The following is a 21,373-nucleotide window of genomic DNA, read 5'->3' as shown; positions in this document are numbered from 1 at the left end:
TTACTCTTTTGAAACTATATTCTCTTTGAATTTAATGCTATCATGGAAGTTTGGCAACATTATTTGCCTCAGTTCACTTCCAGGAGAGGAATAGATGTTTCTATAGTTTTTCTCGAAGAATCAAATGGGTATTAGGTACTAGGTGTGTAAGAATCAGTTTCTTCGGCCCCAGCCCATGTGATGGTAGAAGAAAACCAACGCCCTTGGCCTTCCCAACCATTTCCTTTTTGGTTTTCCTGAGCTACACTATGTGGGGAGGGACTGAGAGAGGGACACGTGGGACAGTTTGTGAACAGCAGAGAGTCACAAGAAAGGAAAAGCTTGGTACAGGTGATGAGGGAGGTGGCCAGAGGTCACCGGGAAAGGAGGGAGTAGACAGGGCACCTTTGAGGTCGAGCCGGGCCTTTCTGCTCAGTTGGAAGTATCAGGACAAAGACATGGTTAAGGCGCCGATGCCCATCACAGTACTTTGTTGCCTTGGGAGACAGAAGAGATTACTTTTTGGAATTTTTTTTTTATTTTGAGACAGAGTCTCACTCTGTCGCCCAGGCTGGAGTGCAGTGGCATGATCTCGGCCCACTGCAACCTCTGCCTCCCGGGTTCCAGCGATTCTCCTACCTCAGCCTCCTGAGTAGCTGGAATTACAGCAGCCTGCCACTGTGCCCAGGTAATTTTTGTATATTTAGTAGAGATGGGCTTTCACCATGATGGCCAGGCTGGTCTTGAACTCCTAACCTCGTGATCCAGCTGCCTCGGCCTCCCAAAGTGCTGGGATTACAGGCGTGAGCCACCGAGCCCCACCACATTTTTTTTAAGATGGGGTATCACTCTGTCACGCAGTCTGGAGTGCAGTGGCATGATCATGGCTCATGGCAGCCACAAGTTGCTGGGCTCGAGTGATCCTCCCATTTCAGCCTCCTGAGTAGCTGGGACTGCAGGTGCATGCCACCACACCTGGCTAATTTTTTTTTTTTTTTTCTTTTGTAGAGATGGGATCTCCCTATGTTACCCAAGCTGGTCTCAAACTCCTGGGCTCAAGCAATCTTCCTGCCTCAGTCTCCCAAAATGGTAGGATTATAGGCACGCCTTACGTTTTGGAAATTTAAAATCACTTTGTCACTTTGAAGCCAACCATAAATAGATCTAATAAACCATAGGAAAAATGTTTTATAAAAAACATAAACATCTGAGGCTGGGTGCAGTGGATCATGCCTGTAATCCTAGCACTTTGTGAGGCCAAGCCAGGCAGATCACATGAGGTCAGGAGTTTGAAACCAGCCTGGCCAACATGGTGAAACCCCGTCTCTACTAAAAAAAACAAAAAAATTAGCCGGGCATGGGGGCAGGCACCTATAATCCCAGCTACGTGGAAGGCTGAGGCAAGAGAATCGCTTGAACCTTGGAGGCGGAGGTTGCAGTGAGCCGAGATTGTGCCACTGCACTCCAGCCTGAGCAACAGAGCGAGACTCCGTCTCAAATAAATAAATAAATAAACAAGTGAACAAACAAACATCTGCACTATTACATACAACTTTAGCATTTGAGTGCCCGGATTAGGTCTTCCTGATATAGCATTTAGATCGAGGTGTCCCTTCTATGTCATCAGCTTTCCAAAATCAGTATTTATGTCTCTCATCATCATGGTGGACTATGGGATGGGACTAGCTGTCAAAGGGAGGAAATGAATAATCAAGGGAAATCACAATTTCTCCACAAATAGGTTATTTTCTTGTCTGTGACTGGTTTTCAGCATCATAGGAAGTACCAGGAGCCAGACTGTCAAAAACTTGGATTAAAATATATACATTTCTTGGCAGGGCATGTTGGCTCACGCCTGTAATCCCATCACTCTGGGAGGCCGAGGCAGGCGGGTCACCTGAGGTCAGGAGTTCGAGACCAACCTGGCCAACATAGTGAAACCCTGTCTCTACACAAGTACAAAAATTATCTGGGCATGATGGCGGGTGCCTGTAATCCCAACTACTCGGGAGGCTGAGGCAGGAGAATCACTTGAACCTGGGAGGTAGAGGTTGCAGTGAGCCAAGATTGTGCCATTGCACTCCAGCCTGGATGACAGAGCGAGGCACCATCTCAAAAAAAAAAAAAAAGTACATTTCTTGATCTCTAAAATCCTGAAAGATAAATAGGGCATAGTAACTTTTGTCTTTATTATTGAGATACTTCGCTGAATGTTGTATCAGTTCATGGAGTAATAAGGGGGTTGTGTTACTCACATTATATAATGGGCAGTGCGTGGTTGTTGGTCACCACCTCAAAATGATGCTGCTGTGCTGGGACAGAAGATGCAAGTGTGGCCAGCCTTCTTGCTTCCTTGCGATTCAGTTCAAGGTGAAATGATATTTTTACTCACTGTGTGTTTGCTCTTGATGGAGAGGATTTTAGATAAGGTTTTGCCACTGTCTTTGGATCAAGCACTCTAGCCATACTAACACTGTCTAGTCCTCAGCTGGTTCCACCTGTTGCACTGGAGCCCTTTGTACCGATGTCAAGACCTCCGTGAAACTATTGCCAAAGGAAGGAGGGACTGGCTGGGCTTCCTCAGTCTCAGAGTTCTTCCAGTCCAGACTCGGCCACCTGGTCCCTCTCTGGGGTCAGCATGGCCAGAGTGGGAGGTGTAGAAGATATCCCAGGGCCACTTTCTATCATCTCCATCTCCGAGGCAAGCTGCTCCTTGAGGGACTTGGCTTCCGTATTTGGGGATCAGTGAGGCTGAGATGGAGAGATTCCATGGGATAGAGCAAAGCCTCCAGGTTTCAGCTCCTCAGGAGTGCACCAAAGAGAAGATATTGAAGGGCTGCTGTATTAGTCTGTTCTCATGCTGCTAATAAAGACATCCAAGACTGGGTAATTTGTAAAGGAAAGAGGTTTAATGGACTCACAGCTCCACATGGCTGGTGAGGCGTCACAATCACAGCAGAAGGCAAAGGAGAAACAAAGGCACATCTTACATGGTGGCAGGCAAGACAGCTTGAGCAGGGGAACTCCCATTTATAAAACCATTGGATTTTGTGAGACTTATTCACTACCTTGAGAATAGTATGGGGGAAACCACCCCCATGATTCAAATCTCTCCACTTGGCCCCACCCTTGACACTTGGGGATTATTACAATTCAAGGTGAGATTTGGGTAGGGACACAGCCAAACCATATCAGCTACTTTCTAGGCTGTGATAATAGCAGCACTTATTGAGCACATACTGGATGTGAGCACCCAGAAGGTGGATGTCACCTTTGGAGGATCTGTAGTTTTTCCAGGGAAACAGCTGGAGAACTGGCAGGACAGTTGGCATTGAAGTTCCACAGCAGCACTTTTAGGGCTCATAGGAGATTCAGACGAGGGTCAAGGAATCTGCATGGGCCTCGTGGAAGATTGTCAGTGTATTCTACCCAACAAGAGGGATATTGTCCAGAAGATTCTAGTGTCTGGTTTTATTCTTGGCGTAGTAACCAAGGCATCCAAAGGCAGCTGCAAGAGTTCCTCTGTACATCTCAGAATCCTTGAGCTAATTTGCCATCCATGTCCCTGCCTCTTGGAGAACGGGGTGGTTACTTTTGTCACAGGGTCCTCATAGCAATATAAAAACATGTTTATTCAGTGAATAGATGAGTAAGAAAAAAGAGAGTAGGGAAACCAGCCCTTATTTCTAGAGCATGGCAGTGGAGCAGCAGAGGTGTCACCTGCCTTATGTACTGTCTGGCCAGCCATTAGGAAATGTCTGTTTGTCTGTCTGTCATCTATCTATTATTTATATATTAAATTGTGGTAAAAGACACATGAAATAGAATGTACCATCCAGCCTTTTTTTTTTTTTTAAATAGACGGAGTCTCCCTCGGTCGCCCAGGCTGGAATGCAGTGGTGCCATCCAGCCATTTTTAAAGTTTCCAGTTCAGTGGCATTAAAGATACTCAGTTGTTGTGCAGCCAGCACTGCCATCATCATTTTTTTCGTCTTCCAAAACTGAAACCCTGTACTCATTAAACAACCATTCCCCCGGTTCCCCTCCACTTAGTTCCTGGCAACCACCATTCTCTTTCTATCTATGAGTTTAATGACCCTAGATACCTTATATAAGTGGAGTCATACAGTGTTTGTCTTTTTTGTGACTGGCTTAATGCCCTCAAGGTTCATGTTATAATGTATGTGAGCGTCTCCTTCCTTTTGAAGGCTGAATATTATTCTCTTGTTTTGTCTGTCCATGCATCTGTCGAGGGACAGTTAGGTTGCTTCTACCTCTTGGCTATTGTGAATAATGTTTCTCTTTTCTTCTTGTTGTTTTGTTTTTTTAGAGACATGTTCTCTGTCTGTCACCCAGGCCGGCGTGCAGTAGCATGATTATAGCTCACTGTAACATTGAACTCCTGGGCTCAAGCCATCCTGCTGCCTCAGGTTCCCAAGTAGCTGGGACTACAGGTGTGTGCCACCATACCTGGTGACTTAAAAACAAATTTTTTTTTGGTAGAATCAGGGTCTTGCTATGTAGCCCTGGCTGGTCTTGAACTCCTAGCCTCAAGCAATTCTCCTGCTTTGGCCTCCCAAAATGCTGGGATTGTAGGCGTGAGCCGTCGCACCCAGATGTGAATAATGTTTCTATGAGCATGGGTGTACAAGTATCTCTTCAATCCCTGCTTTCAGTTCTTTTGGGTATATATCCAGAATCGGAACTGTGAGATTTTATGGCATTCCTATGTTTAATTTTTTTTTTTTTTTAAGTATTTATTGATCATTCTTGGGTGTTTCTTGGAGAGGGTTTTTTTTTTTTTTTTTTTTTTTTTTGAGATGGCGTCTTGCTCTGTTGCCCAGGCTGGAGTGCAGTGGCATGATCTTGGCTCACTGCAAGCTCCGCCTCCTGGGTTCACACCATTCTCTCGCCTCAGCCTCCTGAGTAGCTGGCACTACAGGCGCCCGCCACCACGCCCGGCTAATTTTTTTGTATTTTTAGTAGAGAGGGTTTCACCATGTTAGCCAGGATGGTCTCGATCTCCTGACCTCGTGATCCACCCGTCTCGGCTTCCCAAAGTGTTGGGATTACAGGCGTGAGCCACCGCGCCCGGCCCCTATGTTTAATTTTTTTAGGAACTGCCATACTGTTTTTTTTCAGAGTGCCTGCACCATTTTAAGGGGATGTCTTTTGCGCTGCCTCCGTGGCATTAGTCTGGGTAATGTCTTTTATAGTTACTTAGCTTTTCCTTTTACTTGCCTTTCCCCTGTTAGTTTTACAAATGCTGTTCTCCTTCCTATGACTCCACTTATGTTTGAATCGTATTGCTTAATATCTGGCACTTTGGACAGGTTTGGGATAACAAAGGCCATGGATAGATTCATCCACACTAGCACAGCAGGCCCAAATTCTGAAGCTGTTTCTCCTCTCCTCTAGCCCCTTTAGAAATGTTGAGTTTAGGCTGGGCGCGGTGGCTCACGTCTGTAATCCAGTACTTTGGGAGGCCGAGGCGAGTGGATGACCTGAGGTCAGGAGTTCGAGAGCAATCTGACCAACATGGCAAAACCCCGCCTCTACTAAAAAATACAAAAATTAGCCAGGCATGGTGGCAGGCACCTGTAATCCCAGCTACTCAGGAGGCTGAGGCAGGAGAATCGCTTGAACCCAGGAGGTGGAGGTTGCAGGGAGCTGAAATTGTGCCATTGCACTCCAGCCTAGGCGACAGAGCGAGACTCCGTTGAGAAATGTTGAGTTTATCCCTGGGGCCCCTGGGCAGATGTCCTCTGGGGAAGTCCCAAGCTGCTGCTTCACAGATGAAGCTAGAACCAAACTGGCCCTACTAGACTGAGAGCTCTTGGCCCAGCTGCTCTGCCTCCCTCAACTCCACCATTCTAATTGTGATTAGTAGGCTCATTTGCATCTAAAAGGAGTAGTTTTCTTATCAACACCATTGAGTGGAGTACCAGTGTGCTCCATTTATATAGAGTGGCCCATTTAAATCAGGGCCCATTAAGCAGTAAAAGTAAATGTGGGTGTTTTACAAATGCAAATATATCATGCAAATAATGTACTTTATACTGAATGATGCCTTGGTTTTCATATGTAAAATTAGAAACTGTGTAGCACAAAGATAATGATAAACACCTTTGCATCTGTTCATGAGATGTATCATAAGCTGTATGCATCTAAAATCGTAGCCGTGGTTTTAAGCAGAGTTTTTTCAGTATATACTCAAAACATGCATCCCATGTTATAAAAAATATGCATGTATTTATCTAGTTATTTATCTGTTCCTAAGGAATCAAGAAATCACAGAAAAGAGGAATCCAGATTACCTAATCTATTACTTACTATTAATGAGATTTATAATTTTCTTTCCATTTTTAAATATTTTTGAGTTTTTATTTGAGATGATGATAGTGAAGAAGATGTGTTACTGTAGGCTAGTTTCTTTGTGAGAGATTTAATTATGTTTATAAGAGATGTTTTAAAAATCCTGGCCGGGCATGGTGGCTCACTCCTGTAATCCCAGTATTTTGGGAGGCTGAGGCAGGAGGAGCACTTGAGCCTAGGAGTTCAAGAGCAGCCTGGGAAACATAGCAAGATCCAGTCTCTACCAAAAAAAAAAAAAAAAAAAAAAAAAAAAAAAGCAAAAATTCGCCAGGCATGGTGGCACGGACCTGTAGTCCCAGCTACTCCGGAAGCTGAGGTGGGAGGATTGCTGGAGCCTGGAAGGTTGAGGCTGCAGTGAACTGTGATTGTGCCACTGCACTCCAGCCTGGGTGATAGAGTGACAGAGTGAGACCCTGCCTCAAAAAAAAAAAAAAAAAAAAAAAGGAAAAAAAAAATCCTTAGTGTTTGAGATAATTCTCTGTGGGAGGTGCAGGTAGCATTCCCGCTGTTTTTCGGAATCACTTAGAATAATGACAACCATCTTCTGTATGCTGTGAACCTGGCCAGGTTCTAAGCGAGGAGTCACTGTTAGCCTCTGCTCACGTGACGTCTGCCACAGTAAGGTGAGACACACATAACTTGTGGGTTAAAGGTATAAGGCGTTAGAATGGGAAGACACTGCAGAGTGCAATTAATTCCCAGATGAGCTGCACAGAAGGTATTTGTCAGAAGGATTCAGAGGAGGGAGAGGTTGTAGGGTGAGAGTGACCAGATAAGGTGTCCTGGGTACCTGGGATTTGAGTTGAACTTTAAAGGATGAATAGGCTGTAACAGGTGAAGAGAACACAGGTCTAGGGCATTTCATGCAGCCGAGGGAGAGATTGGGCTTGGGTGGCCCCAAGAAGCCTCTGGGGTGCAGGTGTTCTGGAGACCTGTGCCAGGTGGCATATTGACAGCAGGAAGGACATGCTGGGAAGGAACAGGAGGGCTTCTGAGGGGTACCAGAACCGATCTGCTCTCACCCTGCCCTGTAAGCATTTGTTACAGGAAAGGGGTCCCGATCCTGACTCCAAGAGGGGGCTCTTGGATCTCAAACAAGGAAGAATTCAGGGCGATTCCATAGAGTAAAGTGAAAGCAACTTTATTAATAAAGTAAAGGAACAAAATGATGGCTACTTCATATACAGAGCCGTCCCGAGGGCTGCTGGCTGCCCATTTTTATGGTTATTTCTTGATGATATGCTAGACAAGGGGTGGATTATTCATGCCTCCCCTTTTTAGACCATATAGGGTAACTTCCTGATGTTGCCATGGCATTTGTAAACTGTCATGGTGCTGTGGGAGTGTAGCAGTGAGGACGACCAGAGGTCACTCTCATTGTCATCTTGGTTCGGTGGGTTTCAGCTGGCTTTAATGCAACATGTTTTATCAGCAAGGTCTTTGTGACCTGCATCTTGTGCCGACCTCCTGTCTCATCCTGTGACTTCTTCTGGTTTGAGCGGATCTGGGAGGTAGGGGCAGCTGAAAGCTGCTCCGTGCAGAGCCCACTGGAGATACCCCCCAGCATCTGGAAACAGAATCAGCTGTCAGTGGGGAAGTGGCAAACCCAACCTTTCCACAAACTCTCCTAGGAAAAGAGCATGAGAAGAAAAGAGGAGAGGGCTAGAACTCTAGGAACACTCTGATGGTGGGGCCAAGCCTGGACAGAGAGCTAGCCGACTGTCCGGAAAGAAGAGTGGGAGGAGCAGAACCCAGACCAGGAGGGTGTTTTGTAGCTAAAGGTGGAAAGGATTTTTAAGAGATATTGTCAAAAGTAATAGAAAGTTTGTGTAACCCAGAAAGAGGCCTCTCATGTGAGTGCAGGTGGGAGGTCGTGCGGTGGGGAGGGGAGAGAGGCTGGAGTGACATCAAAGGCAGTGACCCCTCGTCTTAGTCTGTTTGTGCTGCTGTCACAAACTGGGTAATTTACAAACAATAGATCTCTCGCTATGCTGGAAGCTGGGAAGTCCAAGATCAAGGCTGTGGTAGGTTCATTGTCTGGTGAGGGCTGCTTGCAAAATGGGGCCTTGAGCGCTGTACCCTCCAGAGGAGAGGAGCACTGTGTTCACATGGCAGGAGGCAGAAAAGGGGGGTGACTCCCTCCTTTAAGCCCCTTTATATGGGTATCTAATCCCATTCATGAGGAAGGAGCCCTCCTGGCCTAATCACCTTTTAAAGGCCCTACCTCTTAACACTATCATCTTGGCAACACCTGAATTTTGGAGGGACACATGCAAACCATAGCACCTGGGGAACTGGGGGACCCAGGTGACCCCTGGCAGGAAGAGATTGTGGTGGTGACATGAGGGAGTGGAGGCTGGGCTGTCGGTGCCAGCTTTTGGGATTTATGAGCGCAGGAAAGAATAATGGGAGCCAAAAGGAGGACTTGGACACCAGTTTATGTGTGGCGATGGTTAAGATAAGAAATCGTCAGTCCTGGGAAGGGGGAGGTGAGTAGAGACAAGGGGTAGTGGAGGGAGGAAAGATTCCAGAGGAAAAGATGGGTAATAGAGATGTTACTTTGGCAAGTAAGAAGATGCACACGCAGGCAGAAATAATGGAGCCAGCGAACGGAGGTAGAAGGAAGGACATGTCCTTGGTTTAGAAAAGAGGAGGTGACGGTGCCTGCCGAAAGGTGGAGGGGGAGGTTTGGGACTTGATGAGTGGAGAGATTGGGGCCAGTGTTCCTGGGTTCTCATTTGGAAGCAGTTTTATCCCCCAGTGGACACACAGCAATAACTGGAGACATTTTTGGTTGTCACAGCTGATGAGGTGGGTGTCACTAGTGTCTAGTGGGAAGCCAGGAAGACTGCTGAACGTCTTACCATCCACAGTGTAGTGTCCCAGGACAAGAATTATCCAATCCAGAATGTCAGTAATGCTGAGGTTAAGAAATCCGGCCGTAGGTCAATAGCAGTTTGCAAACACGTTCAAGGAATGAAGTCCCAACTGAATGGCAGGCTTTGGGGAATGTGATGAAACTTCAGTATATTTAAAACAACACAATAAGGGCCACAGGAAGAGGGCATGAGTGGCCAGCCGCAGATTTGCATTGCCAAAGACAGGACCCCAGGGCAGCAAAGCAGAATGGCAGACATGCAGGGACTGCTGGAAAGACTGGAGTGGGCTGTCAGCCGCCTGGAGTCGCTGTCTGCAGAGTCCCACAGGCCCCCTGGGAATGGCAGGATAAGCAAGAGTGTCTGTGGAGGTGTGGCACCCTCCGTGGAAGCCTTTGATAAGCTGATGAACAGCATGGTGGCCAAGTTTTTAAAGAACAGTAGGATCCTTGCTGGTGACATGGAGACTTGCGCAGAAAGGGTATTACGGGGCTTTCCTTCTGATGGCATCTCATGACCAACAACCCCGAGAGAATGCATGGCTGCATTTCTGAAACCCAAATCAGAAAAGATTCAGAAGTCCAAACCTTCAGAGAGAGAAACCGAGGGAGTAACATGTTTAGTCATCTCTCAGATGTCAGCAAAAGCCTCCCTGCCCTTGACTGCATAACTGTGTCCCCCAAATCTGGTACTTAACATCAACGAGATGTGTGATCCTGCCACCTTTTACACTAACAGAGTCTTAAAGGGCTACAAACATGATTTACACCGTGTGGATTGGGTGAGGTCATATGTGAACATTTGAAGTGAGTTTCAAACATGCGTCAAGGAGCACCACACCACGGGCCTCACGTGGAGCAGAACAGGTCCGCAGCACCCACATCAGCGCTTTCTGTTCTCTCCTGAGGGCCTGACCTTTCTCCACATCCTCCTCCTCCAGGGCCCCTCCACTTTTTGAGAACGAAGACGCAAAAGAAAAGTCCTCTCCTTCATGCTCAGCTTTATTTGCCCGGCTTAACCAGGGAGAACCCTAACCCGGCAGAACCAGGGCTCTGGCACATCACAGATGACCAGAAGGCCTATATAAGTATCCCAGCCTGCAGGCTCACGGAGGGCAAACTACGTCTCCCCACAGAAGCTACCCTCCAAGTCCCACATCTCCCAAACCTCATCCTTCCCAGAAACATGCACCCGTGTTCAAGTTGGAAGGAAGTAAATGGAGAGCAGAGTACCAAGAAGACAGGAATGACCTTGTGATTTCAGAGACTGAGCTGAAACAAGTGGCTTACATTTTCAAATGTGAAAAATCAGCTCTCCCGATGAAAGGGAAAGTAAACTCCATTCCAGTGGAAAACTGTAAGAAGTTTGGTCTGGTCTTTGACAGTGTGGTGGGCGTTCGGGAAGTGACCAACTCCAAGTACATTCAAATCCAGGTAATGGGGAGAGTACCAGCAATTTCCACTAAGAAGACAGAAGGTTGCCACACATACCTAACTCGGGGAAGATGCATTAGACTGTGAGATTGTGAGCATCATATCATCCAAAATGAAGATACTTATTCATCAGCGTGGTAATGACAGTGAATTTCCTGTCCTTGAGCAGTTCGAGACAGCATGGGATGGATCCGAGTTGGTCAGTGAACCCCTTCACCTGAGTCCCTCCATCAAACAAATAAAAAAGTAGCAGTAAAGAACTGGAAGTTGCAGAAGCACCTTCCACTTTAGTTTTGGCCTCCGACAATTCTGTGCTATAGACACAGCATCGTTTCTGGCACGACTTTGTGGGCATTTTGAAATACTTCACGTTTCTTCATGATTTGCCTGTGTGCGTGTGATTTTAGTTCCACGTGGTGACTTGTGAACATTATGAATTTAAAGGAAAAAAAAAGAAATCTGTTCCCCTCATATCACAAACATAGTAACTGATAGGTAAAAATACTGCATGATTCAGTTTTCCATGTATGTTTAATTGCTTGTTGAAAAATAAACTAAGATGTACTTTTTTATCTTTTAAACAATTTCAATATGATGTAGTAGTAATGTGCCCTGAGAAATGTGCAATTTTTTTCTTATTGTGAGCACATGTTCACCTTTGGCAGTGTGGATATGCTGTCACCAGGAGTACGTATTTCAGCCCACGCTTTTAAAAGATGTAAGAACATTTCATATTAAGGACCAAATTCAGGTTCTTTGTCCTTGAAAGACCTATATTCTTTATAGTTACTAAAAACCAAAAGTATAAATCCAAATTATTCATCTTATATGTATTTCTACCATGTCATTTGAAAACTTACTTTTCTACGTAAGAGATTTTTATGTCAACAGATTGATGGGAGGAAACAGTGCTTTTGCCATGTAATACCTCGCAGTGTTGCCCAAAAATCAAGCTCAGTGTCTGTTTTCCAATTTTGAACATGTTAAATATCAGATGCCTTCTAATGGTGTCTTTGATGTTTTATTATAGTCTAATTTTTTCTTTTCTGCCTGCCAGACTTGCTAACCAGTCGCAAAAATGAACATGAGAAAAGCCATAGATGTATTACTTCTCCTAAAGCCTAAGGAATTATTTGTTAGTTTGGCTTTCTGCTCTGATTTTGTAGTCTTGCTAATACATGCTTTTTCTTTTCTTTTCTTTTCTTTTTTGAGACAGAATTTCACTCTGTCACCCAGGCTGGAGTAGTACAGTGGCACGATCTTGTCTCACTGCAACCTCTGCCTCCTGAGTTCAAGTGATTCTCGTGCCTAAGCCTCCCGAGTAGCTAGGGTTATAGGCGCCTGCCACCACGCCCAACTAATTTTTGTATTTTTAGTACAGACAGGATTTCTCCATGTTGGTCAGGCTGGTCTCAGACTCCTGGCCTCAAGTGATGGGCCCACTTGCACCTCCCAACTGGGATTACAGGTGTGAGCCACCGCACCCGGCCCCATGCTTTTTTCAATGTTAAGAGAAGTTATGATAGTCCTTTGTATCTTTTCAGTACGTAGTGTTGAAAAATCTGCAACTTCTTGGATGACATTTAGTGAATTATAGTATAATGCTTACGGACCCAGTGCAAGCATATATATATATATATATATATATATATATATATATGTATATAGTGCCCATTACAGCCTTTGGAGTATGTCATTTCCATTTTTAAAATATCTTCTATATCTGTATAGTATTTGGATTATTAATGCTCACATACCAAGGTTTTGCTATAAAAGTTTTGTTCGTATAATGTTGATAGTAAACATTATTTTTCAACTGTAAACTTATTCTGAAATAAAGTAAAATGATAATTGTTTAAAAGTAAAGTAAAATAGCTCAATAGATATGGTGCCAGAGCAGCTGCCACCTATCAGATTCTCATGGGTCCTAGTGGTATTAGGCACACAAGAACTATGTGCAGGCTGATACCTTTGAAATCAGTTGAGTCTCCAGTTTCAACATTTGGCTAAGTTTACAAAGCAATTCCATTTCTTATCTTGATTGGTGTATTGCCCTCTGAGTAATCTTGCCACACTCTCAGTTATAGTGTTGGTGGGCCTAGCTGCTTGTGGTCTGATCACTTCAGTCATGCCTCCTCAGTAATTGTCACCCTCTGAAATGGGCCACTCTTGGCAGGTTTCTACCTGGTCTCTTTCTGTCTCTTGATCGAGTGCCCATTTTGGATCTTTGCAGGATTCTGCATGGAGCTATTTTTTTTTTTTTTTTTGCCACAAGTTCTTGCTCTGTTGCCCAGGCTGGAGTGCAGTGGTGCAATCAAGGCTCACTGCAGCTTTGGAACTCCTGGGCTTAAGCGATCCACCCACCTCAGCCTCCTGAGTAGCTGAGACCACAGGCACATGCCACCACACTGGGCTGATTTTGTTTATTTTTTGTAGAATAAAAAAATGTTCTATTTTTAATGTTTCCCAGGCTGGTCTCAAACTCCTGGGCTCAAGTGATCTTCCTGCCTGGACCTCCCAAAGTGCTGAGATTACAGGGGTGAGCCAACAGAGTTACTTTTTTTTTTTTTTTTTTTAAGCATTCTTTAGAGTAAGTGACATCTGTGAAGCTGCTTCTTGGATATTTAGTAACTGTTGCTACTTTAGACTGAAGTATTTGCAATTAGAACATCTCAAAGAATCCTTAAAGAAAAAAGGAAGAGAAAAGTGCAGTTACCTCATCTGTCACAGGAATGGAAAAAAGGGCCGAGTTGGGAGAGTTAAGGATGTCTAGGAGGAAGTGCTGGTGCCCACCTAACAACGGCCAAAATGTTGCTGTGTGGCCTTGAGTGTGTCAGTTAACTCTGAACTGGGGTTTGCTTGCAATCAAGACTACCACTGGGGCTGGGCGTGGCTCACACCTGTAATCCCAGCACTCTGGGAGGCCAAGGCAGGTGGATCTCTTGAGTTCAGGAGTTCGAGACCAGCCTGGGCAATGGGGAAACTGTGTCTCTACCAAAAATACAAAAAGTAGCCAGGCATGGTGGTGCGTGCCTGTAATCCCAGCTACTCGGGAGGCAGAGGTTGAAGTGAGCCCAGATCACACCACTGCACTCCAGCCTGAACGACAGAGCAAGACTCTGTCTCAAAAACAAAAACGACAAAAAGAAGAACCACCTCTGGGATTTTTGCAGTCTAGAAAGCATTTTTTCTTACCCATCATCTCATTTTATTCTCACACACTAGATGTTATCATTTGCCCTCGGCTTGCAGGCATGGAATTGAGACTTTGACAAGTTAAAAGACTTTCAGTCTGTGTTTTAAACAAAATTCCTGAGTCCAAATCCCGCAGTCTCTCCACTTCACCCTGGATTGGACCCTGTGGCCACAGAGATCCCTTTTAATTGCCGGGACACTCAAGCTTCTTTGGAAGGTTAGAAAAATGTTGAGAGTGTCCCTGAGAATCTGAACTTTCATCTGTGCTCTTAGTGATGCTTCTCAAATGGTGAGTGGTATTTTGTGAAGCTTCCCACACACGTCTCTGTCCAGCCTGCTGTGGTTGCCGTGTTCCAAATGCCAGCGACTGACATCCTTCACTCAAAGAGTCCCTGTTACAGTGTGGCGTAGGTCACATTTGGTTTTCTATTATTTCCTGGTGATTAATCCCCAGTTATAAGGCAAAACAATGGAATTTCAAGGATTTTTTGGGGGGTGATTCTCCCTTTGTTACAACTGCTTTGACTGTTTTATTCCTGGGGAAATTACAGTCTGGTGGTAGATGTCACCCATCCGAAGGGATTGCCATCACAGTCCATCTCCAGCGCTAAGAGTATGATAGGACTCTGTGCTCGGTTGCTTAAGAGTAGTGGGTAAGCTCTGGCCTCCATGAGTGCTAAATCAGGGTGGGCTGGTCTTGCTACACCCATTTTCTCCTCCCACCCCATCCTCGTTGGTTTGGGCTTTCTGCTTTGTCGTGTGCTGTGGACCATTCTGGCAGAAAGCTAACCACGGGGGACATTCAGAGATTCTTCCTTTCTTCCCACCCCAAGCACTTTAGGCTTTCATTCATTTCTTCAGAGTCCTTCTTATCATCTCAATCTCTCTGTTCTTTCTTCCTCCCCCCCCTCCCTTCTTCCCTCCCTCCTCCTCGCCCTCCTCCCCTCCCTCCCCGCCGTCCTCCCCTCTTTTTTTAATACATTAACAAAAATTATTTATGTTGAAGTGGGCAGATCACTTGAGCCCAGGTGTTCGGGACCAGCCTGGGCAACACAGTGAGACCCTGTCCTACAAAAAAAAAAACAAAAAAACTTAGCCAGGCATAGTGGTGTGTGCCTGTAGTCCCAGCTACTCTGAGGGCTGAGGCAGGAGGATTGCTTGAGTCCAGGAGGTGGAGGCTGCGGTGAGCCGAGATTGTGCCACAACACCCCCAGCCTGTGTGACAGAGCAAGACCCTGTTGCCAAAAAAAAAAATTGTGGTAAAATACATATAATTTATCATCTTAACTATTTTGTAAGTATGCAGTTCTGTAGTGTTAAGTGCATTTACATTGTTGTACAACCAACCTCCGGAACTCTTTTCGTCTTGTAAAACTGAACCTCTGTACCGATTAAACTCCCTACTCCTCCTTCCCCGAGCCTCTAGCAACCATCATTCCATCTTCTGTCTCTGTGAATTTGACTATTCTAGATACCTCTTCTGTGTGGAATCAGACAGTATCTGTTTTATTTATTCTGGCTTATTTCACTTAGCTTGCTTTCAAGCTTCATCTATGTTGTAGCATCCTCTTCTCTCTTTTTTTTTTTGTTTTGTTTTGAGACAGAGTCTTGCTCTGTCACTCAGGCTGGAGTGCAGTGGCATGATCTCAGCTCACTGCAACCTCCGCCTCCTGGGTTCAAGCAATTCTCCTACCTTAGCCTCCTGAGTAGCTGGGATTACAGGCATGCACTACTATGCCTGGCTAATTTTTGTATTTTTAGTAGAGACGGGGTTTCACCATGTTGGTTAAGCGGGTCTCAAACTCCTGACCTTGTGATCTGCCCACCTTGGCCTCCCAAAGTGCTGGGATTACAGGCGTGAGCCACGATGCCTGGCCAGCTTCTCTCTTTTGTAGGTCTTAGTTCACATTTGGCAGGTGAGATCTTAGAAAACAGTCCTTTTCTTAATTTATTTCTCATTGAGATCCACAGAAAGTTCAGCTGGTGAATTACAGGTGTGTGTCTTGGCGGAACCTCCCAGGGTCTTGGTTTATAATCCAGGTGGTTCTCACAATGGTTAAGGTCCCTGGGTGTAGAGAGAACACATGATGGATCACATCATCTTGCTAAGAGCCACCCTCAGGCTGTCCAACCTGTTGACTCAAGGTATCCCCTTGGGAGCTGGAGATAGTGCAGCTCAGAGTGTGGGATCCGGGAATTACTGAGGGCTGAGTCTCTGGCAGCTGCCGGGTATGCTGTTCAGGATGGTATCACTCACCTCTTGGGATTTGCAGGCTCAGCGCTGCTCTTAACGATCAGCCGGATCAATGTTCTCAAATGCCAGGTCGCACTCCACCTTGCTGGCCGGCAAGGTCCTCTTAACCTGTCGGTCCGCTTTCTTTGTTACAAAGTTGGTCTGGCTTACACTGCTGAAGGTCATGGGATTTTTGTTAGCGTATTATTGAAATGAGACATTTGTGGCACTGGTGTTGTATTGTTTCTGCTAATAGGAGCCTGCGTGTCTTTCACATATGGTTAGTCTGATTGCTTTTTCTAGCCTGGGACTTTGCCTTGGAGAGAGTCCTAGCAAAATACCATTCACAGCCTTCTTCCATGGGGAAGGATGACTAAGAGTTTAGTGCTGGAAGAGCAGAAGAGGAAAGCTGGAAGATTAGAAATGAAATTGGAGCTGTTGATGTGTGTGCCTCTATGGTACAGTGGGCAAGCCCTAGTCCTTCTTGGGTTGATCACTAACTTGTCACGCAGTGCCTTGGGCAAGTCCTTTCACCTCTCAGGACCTCTGTCTGTCTCCCTATAGAATGGGGAAGGTGGCTGGGCATGGTACCTCACACCACCAGTGCTTTGGGAGGATGAGGCAAGAGGATCACTGGAAGCTAGGAGTTTGAGACCAGCCTCAGCAACAGAGCAAGACCTTGTCTCAATTTAAAAAAATAAAAAAAAAAGAATGGATGGGTCAGGCATGGTGGCTCACCCCTGCAATCCCAGCACTTTGGGAGGCCAAGGCGAGTGGATAACTTGAGGTCAGGAGTTCGAGACCAGCCTGGCCATTGAAATCAGTTGGTGAAACCCCGTCTCTACTAAAAATACAAAGATTAGCTGGGCTTGCTGGCCGGTGCCTGTAATCCCAGCTACCCCGGAGGCTGAGGCAGGAGAATTGCTTGAACCTGGGAGGCGGAGGTTGCACTGAGCTGAGATGGCACCACTGCACTCCAGACTGGGCTACAGAGCGAGACTCTGTCCAAAAAAAACCCCAAAAAACAGGAAGGTGATTTCTGCCCTGCTCACCCTGCAGAATTAGAGGATTCCATGGAAAAGGGTTGATTACTATGCTCAGTAAATGGTAACTTGATCCTAGGGTCAAGCAATGCAAACACCATTTTAAGGTGATTAAAACCCACTCAGGGTTAAGAAGGGGCCCCCATGGTCATTTCTCATGGCAGTGATATTTACATGGCTGGGTATGGAGCGCACCCCATTCTTCCCCTTCACCCACCACTCCCACCGTCCCCGCTCTTGAGCTGCCTGAGGATGGGTGGTTTGCATCTCCTCCCACAAAGACTTCTATCACTGGTTTCATCTCTGAATTACTGTGGTTAATAGACATTTCTAAGTAATTTCATGTACTATGTGTGGTTTTAACCAGCTTTAAGCTTTAAAGGCCAGTCATGCAGGGACATCTCCAGATGGAGGGGGAAAAAAAATCAAGCTTGTTGCCTTCCCAACCTGCAACCACTGGAGGCATAACCATGAATCTGTCTATAGGCATCGCTGGTCTCATTAGATAGAGTCAGAGGAGTTTGGAGCCAGGTAAGTATGACAGCAGGTTCTTAGAGGTCATAAAATAGGGTTTTAAATTTTCCCCTCAAGCCTTTCTCAACACCAAGCACAATTCTCAGCAGGGGTTTAATAAATCCTCGGATCTTCTAACAGTTAGAAGATGTCATTTTGAGGAACCATCCAAAAGAAGCGTGTAGATATGGGCCAGGGACCTTGAAAACTGTGCAGTCAGCGTGGCAGGAGCTGACTTACCCTGAACTGGAAAGAGACCACTTGTGAAGTCAACAATTACAACAGGGGCCAGGAAAGAGAAGATGGTGGCCAGTCCAAGTCTCTCTCCACTACTAGAGTACAGATAAGTTCCACAGCACCACAGATTGACCATAGAACAGTGGTGATCAGTGATTTAAGTACATTAAAAGGATGTTGTAAGACTCTTTAGGTAGATTTCTATCATACAGAGAATTTTCCTTATCTAAACCACTGGATTTATCCGACCTTCATTCCCCATACTGCTCCATCCCTGATGTCTACTTAGTTTTCAGCCAAATCAAGGTCAGGATAAAGAAGAGATTTGGATGGAAGTAAGCTGGATATTCAGGCTCCTGCAGTAATACTCAATTATTGAATTCTCTAGAAACACCAACTCTGCTATAATGAAATCCTCAGTTTTAAAATATCTTTATAAATCAGGTGATTCTGTATTGGCAACAGCCAGCTTGCTGTTCCCTGCTTTGTTATAAAAATAAGATGGTAAAATCCTGAGAGCTTGCTGGGATTGTTAAAAGATAATCTTCAGTATTTTAATGCACATTATTCTTCATGCAACTTTGAGCCTTAAGTGCCCCGAAACAGAGTAAGATCGGAATCCAATGGAAGAGCAATCAGCTGGTGTCATCATCCTGAGACTCCAGTCCAGTCTGCTGTTACCCTGTGAAGCTCCTGGCCACTCTGTGGTCACAACTGCCTGGCTGAGAATCAGGGCTGTGGGAAAAACCATGGCTGAGATGCGTGATGCTCATTGAATTTTAGTATGGTGGATCCAAAACAAAATAAAACAAAAGGTTCATTAACATCAAGGTTTATAGTATGTATTTTCTAGCACATTTGACATGATTTTGATGTGTGATAGCATTTTTGTGCTGTAGCGCATTTCTTCTTCTCTCCTACTCCTCCTCAATCATGTAATGTGTCCCTATACCTGCCATACTATTTGTACCTCTGGTAATGAAATTCCAGTGGGCAGAATGTGTCACTGGCATTTCTGCTTGCTAACAGTATTGCTGTCCTAGGTAACTAGAGACCCTGGTTTACCAGTGAAGCATTCACCGTATAGCCCTTCAAATTCTTCTGTGTGTGTGTGTGTGTGTGTGTGTGTGTGTGTGTGTGTGTGTGTGTGTGTGTGTGTGTGTTTCTGCCAAACTTGAAAATGCATTACTCGAACCTATTTTTCTCATATTGAAGGTGATTGATAATGCATTAACCAATATAATTTGTCATGTACTATTTTGGTGAGAATAATTTATACTGCCTCTTGGGCTGGATGTAGTAACATTTTTGACTAAGTACTTTCTAACATTAATCTAAACCAATCCTTGATTTAGAATATAACCTACTTTCCAGTCTAAGGACATTTTACTAAGGCTGGCTTGGTTATAAAGTTTTCTACTGGCTGTCTTAAAACAGTGAAAATGCTCATCTATAAATGCAGTAAGTGTCTTCGTGATATATTGATCTCTCCTATTTTCTTGCCTCTCCTGTTACCACACTGTGGGTGGTAATATATCTGCAAAATGTTTTATAGGGTATGGAGTGCAACATTTTAAGCCAAGAAATCGAAAACAGGATACGAAACAAGAGAAGAGGGGGAAGGAGGAAGTCGATTAAGGTCATCTCCATATATTAAGGATTTAGTGGTAGAAATGCCAAGAAAGGCAAGTTTGCATTTGTAGCAGACAGGTGGCACCAGGAAGTGTTGGAAAACCCGCTTGGTCTCAGAAAACATGATTAGGAGTTCTTTGCCACATATATTCATGACATTATGAACAGGTTAGCATATATTCTTAAGTTATATGCTATGCCGTTAAACCATGTGAATTTGCCATTTTGTGTGTCTGTCGGTCATTCCAGTGCCCAGGTGTGAGCAGGGTCAAGATGATAAGCAGAATACTCACACAGATAGGTTCTGCACTGTGAAATATGAAACCTGTTTACAATAAAGCAGACCTCATGGTTTTCGAGGATGCATTTTCAAAGGGTGTCAGTAATGCATACTTGGGGAAATGTTTTGAGGGAAGTGTGGGAAGGGGTTGCAGGTGTATGAGTACAGATGAACTTGGCCTTATGCTGGTTTCTCTTCTCTTTCAGCACATCAGGTCCACCCATCTGGCCGGGCAGTACCTTCTTCAAGAGAAATGGAGCCCTTCTCCAAGGTAGGTCCCTAGCAACACCCTTCCTTTCCCTCCCCCTCACCCACCCGCCTTTCATCACTCCTTTGTGCTTGGTGTCAAATAGGAGAGTTCTGTCTCATTTAGGAGTGGCCGCTCTCTGGAGAAGTGTGACTGTTGTGGGTGGGGTCCGTTTGTCCAGTTCTCTTTATTTCTTCCTACTCAAGCTTCTCGGTCGCTGTGAATCATGAGTCTGAAACCAGGCCTCTAAGGACTGCTTCTTTGGCCCGCCGTCACTGTTCATATTCTGGAAGTGGTTGGCTTACTTTGGTGACGTTGGAATTACATGGTAATTAGAATGTGACAGAAACATAAACTAGGCTGATAAAAGCACACCCCGTTACATGTTTCAAAAACTTGAGCTGAAAAAGGAGGGTTTGGTTATTCTGGCACTTGTATCATCATGGAGGTGCATGCATTTCTTGCTGTTGCCCAACATCTACATGTACCTGGAAGGTTGGCCATGGTTTGTTCTGAGGTTTGGAGTCCAGTCACCCTACATTGGTCCCCACAAGTGTCACCTACAGGGGACACCCTTGCTGTTGTCCAGCCCAACTCAGCTGCCTTGTCCTAGTCCTTAGGTGGTGTGCTCACGGAATTCCAGTGACCTTTCATCTCTACTTTTGCCATTAAGTTCCTTTTGAAATGGCCAAAGTTGAGGAGGAATAAATGATTTAAAAAATAGCAAAGGGGTTCACTTTTAATACTTTTAGAAATAACTTTGGGGTTATCGCTATTTTGGATATCTGTTCTATAAATAAGGAATTGAGTGGTCTTGGAGCTTCCTATCCCTCCTACTTCTGTTGATTGGCTAGGAGTCAGACAGGCCCCACTGGCCAAATGCGGATGGGTTTGGCTGTGCTAAGAGCTTTTGAACTACACTGGGCTTATGGTGAGGGATTTTAGTGTCTATTGATTGGTTGAGAGCTATTTAGCCTCTTTCCCTTAAAAGTACAGGCTGAGGGCCGGCCCTACGTGTGAAAGAGTAGAAGATGAGTGTGATTAAGAAGAGAGATATGTATCTTCAGGTTTCCGTAGTAGCTCAAACCCTTGTCAGAGATGTCATCACATTTTTAGTGCTGATTTATAGGCCCCGCAATTGCATACTGTCATTTTAATAGCCCGTGAAATTGGGAACTCAAGCGTTTCTTTGTATTTTTGCTTCATACAGGTGAAATGTAGTCAGGCAAGTTTGGTTAAACCTAATTTTAATAATCATCATAGATATCCTAAATGTTGAAGAAAACAAAAGGAAGTCCCTCCACTCTCAAAAATTAACACATAATTTAAA

At 45.0% G+C, this 21,373-nt stretch overlaps 1 protein-coding gene and 1 pseudogene across 13 annotated transcripts in view; both read left to right on the top strand.

Annotated features, from left to right (window-relative positions):
* FOXN3 (forkhead box N3) overlaps positions 1–21,373 on the top strand; it is a 462,140-nt gene that overhangs the window by 314,945 nt on the left and 125,822 nt on the right. For all 13 annotated transcript variants that reach the window (XM_054447786.2, XM_063651974.1, XM_054447790.2 and 10 more), the window contains one exon: positions 20,003–20,067. In XM_054447786.2, the coding sequence (XP_054303761.1) occupies positions 20,003–20,067 (65 nt within the window). The remainder of the gene's footprint in view (positions 1–20,002; positions 20,068–21,373) is intronic.
* LOC129012243 (adenylyl cyclase-associated protein 2-like) lies at positions 5,038–11,178 on the top strand (annotated as a pseudogene).

Source organism: Pongo pygmaeus, chromosome 15 (genome assembly GCF_028885625.2).
Source record: "Pongo pygmaeus isolate AG05252 chromosome 15, NHGRI_mPonPyg2-v2.0_pri, whole genome shotgun sequence".
Lineage (NCBI taxonomy): Eukaryota > Metazoa > Chordata > Mammalia > Primates > Hominidae > Pongo > Pongo pygmaeus.
The sequence above is the reverse complement of the archived record's forward strand: the minus strand, read 5'-3'. Positions and strand labels throughout refer to the sequence as shown.